This window comes from Arachis hypogaea, chromosome 18 (assembly GCF_003086295.3).
Source record: "Arachis hypogaea cultivar Tifrunner chromosome 18, arahy.Tifrunner.gnm2.J5K5, whole genome shotgun sequence".
Lineage (NCBI taxonomy): Eukaryota > Viridiplantae > Streptophyta > Magnoliopsida > Fabales > Fabaceae > Arachis > Arachis hypogaea.
The window spans coordinates 37,726,772-37,732,135 of record NC_092053.1 but is presented as its reverse complement, the minus strand read 5'-3'; the positions used below and the strand labels follow the sequence as shown (position 1 = coordinate 37,732,135).

Below are 5,364 nucleotides of genomic sequence, written 5' to 3'. Positions count from 1 at the left end.
TGATATGAAATTAAAAGAATTATATTTAATTTGTTTTTTCTATTAAAATTTTTACATATAGTATTTTTAAAAATTAGAGATTTTTTCCTGTTGAAAAAAGCAGTGGTTTAATAATAATAATAATAATAATAATAATAATAATAATAATAATAATAATAATAATAATAATAATAATAGTGATTTAAGAGAAATAAATAGGAATTAATGAAAATTGAATGGAAAAAAGCGATTGTGGGTCCCATACAATAATTGGGTAGAAATCGGAGGGTAATTTCGTCATTTAAGAAGTCTTTGGCTCTCTCCTCCGTTAACTGTCTCTGAGCACAATCTCACAGCTGATCCATAATCATAACACAAACACAGAGAAGCGCGTATTCGTATAAGTATAAATACATAGCAAGTGTCGGGGGTTCGAATCCCGCCTTGTGCATGCAGCAACCCATTGGCCAGCGGCAAACCCTTAAATGGAGCTCAGTACCGCGACGGATTAGTCCTTGACCTGCCGGGTTGGGGGATACCGTGGGAAACCAAAAAAAAAAAAAAAAAAAAAAAAAATACATAGAAAGTGTGTAGACTCCAAATCTGAATCTGCTTCTTCGCGTTCTTCTTTCTTTTCTTCCATCTCTTCTCTCTCTCTCTCTCTCTCTTTCTGTCTATTTCTCAATTACTTCAATTCTCTCTTCTCTATCTTCACCGCTCCTCACCTCATTCGCCAATTCGTAAGTTGATTCTCCACTCTCTCTTCCATTTTTAATGTGTGATTATTATGATTATGATTGTAGTTTGTCTGCCCATTTTGATTGTGCTTTCGTAAAGGTTTGAAATTTGGGCAAATGACGGTTTTTTTTTGTGTGTGTGTGATCTGGCTGGGTGTTGCTATGTTTTGTTGGATCTGTGGTGAATTTTGATTCACGTGATTTAACTTGTGATCTTGGTGATTATGATGATGATCTTCATTTTTTGTTACATTATGTTATTGTTTTTGTGTTGATCCACGTGATTGCTTGAGCCGAAGCTAGTGAAATGTTCAGATCTGTATTGGATTTGTGATTTTGAAGCAAAGTCGATTGGCTTATGTTATAAATTCGTTGTATTTTGCTGTGTTTTGTGCCATTAAAGTAACTTCTTTTATTATTATTATTATTTTAAATTTGTCTCCTATTATTTAATATTTTGTTTTGTGCTTTTTCTATTGCTTAGATGCAGTGCAAGGAAGAGAAAAATCTAGCTTTAGATATATTCCTTCTGTTTGGTTCGAATCAACCGTCATGAAAATGTGATTTGTTGCATCTGTTACGGCTTGTTTAATTAATGTGGCTGACTCCACTTGGCGGGACATGTCTTATTCTTAATCTCTGTTCTTTCTATTAGGCTCGTTGTAGCAGCTTGAGCTTTTGACCTATAATTCTGTAGATCACTTACATATGAATGAACAGTTCCTCATACTCATTTTTTGTCTTCTGCATATATTTAACAGTTTTTGTTAAATTGTTTCTCAAAAGTTAGTAAGTTTTATTTTAGAAGGTTTTTATTTATGCATATGATATCTGGATTTGTTGTTCTAATTGTTGCTATATTCTGATTTGCCTTTTATTTTGATTGTAGGTGTTCAATATGGCGACGCATACCCCAAAGAATATTCTCATTACTGGGGCAGCTGGATTTATTGCATCTCATGTGGCCAACCGGCTCATTCGGAAGTATCCTGACTACAAAATTGTTGTTCTTGACAAGCTTGATTACTGTTCTAATCTGAAGAACCTCATTCCTTCAAAGTCATGCCCCAACTTTAAGTTTGTGAAGGGTGATATAGGAAGTGCTGACCTTGTCAACTACCTTCTCATCACTGAGTCAATTGACACGATAATGCACTTTGCTGCTCAGACCCATGTTGACAACTCCTTTGGTAACAGCTTTGAGTTCACCAAGAACAACATCTACGGCACTCATGTCCTGTTAGAGGCTTGCAAGGTGACTGGTCAGATCAAAAGGTTCATCCATGTGAGCACCGATGAGGTCTACGGGGAGACAGAGGAGGATGCCGTGGTTGGAAACCATGAGGCTTCTCAGCTGCTTCCTACAAATCCATACTCTGCCACAAAAGCTGGGGCAGAGATGCTTGTCATGGCATATGGTAGATCCTATGGTTTACCTGTGATCACAACACGTGGAAACAATGTCTATGGGCCGAACCAGTTTCCTGAGAAGCTAATTCCAAAGTTCATCCTCCTGGCCATGCAAGGCAAGCCTCTTCCGATTCATGGAGATGGTTCTAACGTGAGGAGCTATTTATACTGCGAAGATGTCGCTGAGGCTTTTGAAGTTATCCTTCACAAGGGAGAAGTTGGTCATGTTTACAACATTGGGACCAAGAAGGAAAGAAGAGTTATTGATGTAGCCAAAGATATATGCAGACTATTCTCCATGGACCCAGAGACAAGCATAAAATTTGTGGAGAACAGACCATTCAATGACCAGAGATACTTTCTTGATGATCAAAAGCTGAAGGACTTGGGGTGGTCTGAGAGGACCACTTGGGAAGAGGGCTTGAAGAAAACCATGGACTGGTACATCAATAATCCTGATTGGTGGGGTGATGTCAGTGGTGCATTGCTTCCTCATCCAAGGATGCTCATGATGCCTGGTGGTATGGAGAGACATTTTGATGGATCTGAAGAGGAAAAGCCTGCATCATATGTCTCGACTAACACTAAAATGGTGGTTCCACCAACCAAGAGCGCCACCGGCACTCCCCAGAAGCCTGCTCTGAAGTTCTTGATCTATGGCAGAACAGGATGGATAGGTGGATTGCTTGGGAAGTTGTGTGAAAAGCAAGGGATTGCGTACGAATATGGAAAAGGGCGCCTAGAGGATCGCTCATCACTTGTTGCTGATATTCAGAATATCAAGCCGACACATATTTTCAATGCTGCAGGAGTGACCGGCAGACCCAATGTTGATTGGTGTGAGACTCATAAGACTGAAACCATCCGCACCAATGTTGCCGGGACTTTAACGTTGGCTGATGTCAGCAGAGAGCATGGTCTCTTGATGATAAATTATGCTACTGGTTGCATATTTGAGTATGATGAAGCTCACCCTCTGGGATCTGGCAAAGGTTTCAAGGAGGAAGATACCCCTAATTTTGCTGGTTCTTTCTATTCCAAAACTAAGGCTATGGTGAGCCTTCTCTCATGATGTAGTTTGTTCTCTTTCCGTTATTATTAATAATTTCCCTGATATGTGATGTATGAACTTCCTTCAGGTTGAGGAGCTTTTGAAAGAATATGACAATGTATGCACACTCAGGGTCCGCATGCCCATTTCTTCTGATCTGAGCAACCCGCGCAACTTCATTACCAAGATTTCTCGCTATAACAAGGTGGTTAACATTCCAAACAGCATGACTATCCTGGACGAGCTCCTGCCTATTTCAATCGAGATGGCAAAGCGCAACCTGAGCGGCATCTGGAACTTCACAAACCCAGGGGCCGTGAGTCACAACGAGATCCTGGAGATGTACAGGGACTACATTGACCCCAACTTCAAGTGGGTTAATTTCACCCTTGAAGAGCAAGCCAAAGTGATTGTTGCAGCGCGAAGCAACAACGAGATGGACGCATCAAAGTTGAAGAAAGAATTCCCAGAACTTCTTTCCATCAAGGAATCACTGATCAAATATGTCTTCGAGCCAAACAAGAAAACTGGTTTGAAAAATTAAGCAGCTTCATGGCTTAAAGCATCATCTTGCTTATTCTCTGCATTTTTTCACATAGCACACTCATTATTTCATTGGTAGTACCATCTAGTTTCTGTGTTTAGAGGGTCACAAGTACTACGTTGTTAGCTATTGTTCCTTCGTTTTCATTTCTATACCTTTGTTCTAGTTTTCTAATGTTCTCTATTATGAGCATTTAGATGTTGTCTTGTGTTACACCTATATGACACGAATTCTTTTATTGCTCATATCATATGTATCCCTTGAGGTTTATGATTGTACTGTGTTCGCATTTGTATATGCACTGATAAAGAATGCAACTGAGATATTCATTCGATTTTCTCCAGTTGGTGTGAAGAATTATTGTTAAGTATTAACACTTGATGGGCAAGAAACTATGCTGACACCATTCTAAGTTATTATTTGGTTCTGGTCCTCTTTACTTTCAGTTGCTAACCATCATTTGAATTTAAATAGAATATATAAATATAGAAGAGATGTCATTTTAATTTTTATGGACGGGAGTGTAAAGTTATATATATTTTTAATTAATTGCGTATTGTTATATTGCCAAAATTGATTACTTTTTACCTCTATCGGTTGTTGCGACATAGTTATTCAACAAAACAAATTTATGCTATCGCTATTAGTGGATTCTAAAGAGAACAAGAAGACTATAAATATTGACTTATCTTATTAGTACATTAAAATAAAGTTATTATAAAAAAAATGTAAATGAAAATTAGATTATGTGAATTTATTATCAAAACTAAAAGGAACGTTAGTCAAAAGGCCACTATGGATAAAACCAAATACGAAAAAAAAAAATTATTTCATACCCGTTTCCTTATCAGTAGTAGATATAAATATATAATGCATGAAATAATCTATTTATTTATCTATCTGTCTATTTATAATCTATAAAAATTAATACCAAATTTTTATACAATGCATTTTAGCCATTTTTTTTAATGATGTCACATCAGTACTTCTATATGACAACACATTTAAAAAAATTAAAATAAATTACTTATTATTATTTAACTGAAATATAAATTATTAATTAAATACAAAAAATATATACAAATAAAGTATCATAATAATCATAATTATAAGAAGTTTCAATTACAAATATTCAAATCTCACATTATTCGGTTTAAGACTCTTACAACTACATTATTTGGTCTATTTATAAATCATGTTACATACAACTCTTATTACTATTACTTCATCTCTTAATCTCTTATACAAATTATTGAAAACTGTTTCAAATAAATTTAAATTTGTATTATATTTTTATTGAATAATTACATGAAAATTATACACAAATTGTTAAATAAATATTTTAATATAAAATATTTTAAATTTAACATTAGTATGCATATTCTTTTATCAATTTGTAAGCAATATTAGAATATATTATATAATATAATTAATTTGACTTATGCGCGGGTCTCATTCTACTTTGTCATTAAATTGACAAACAACATTAACAACCAAGAACTCTTTTAACAATAATCCTCCACATCCATATAAAAAACCTATCCAAGTCATCCAAGCACTTTTTCTTTAACGCGTCTCCCCCTCCCCCAAAGTTACGTGAAATATAAGCACGCCCCCCTCTCCCTCCTATCAACGTAATAGAT

General features: G+C 35.6%; 1 protein-coding gene across 1 annotated transcript; it reads left to right on the top strand.

The window, feature by feature from the left end:
• Positions 1–275: 275 nt before the first annotated feature.
• LOC112771229 (trifunctional UDP-glucose 4,6-dehydratase/UDP-4-keto-6-deoxy-D-glucose 3,5-epimerase/UDP-4-keto-L-rhamnose-reductase RHM1) lies at positions 276–4,064 on the top strand. Its single transcript, XM_025815905.2, has 3 exons — positions 276–719; positions 1,606–3,180; positions 3,266–4,064. Exons 2-3 carry the CDS (start codon positions 1,615–1,617, stop codon positions 3,719–3,721), a joined length of 2,022 nt encoding a protein of 673 aa, XP_025671690.1. The 5' UTR covers positions 276–719; positions 1,606–1,614; the 3' UTR covers positions 3,722–4,064.
• Positions 4,065–5,364: the final 1,300 nt, after the last annotated feature.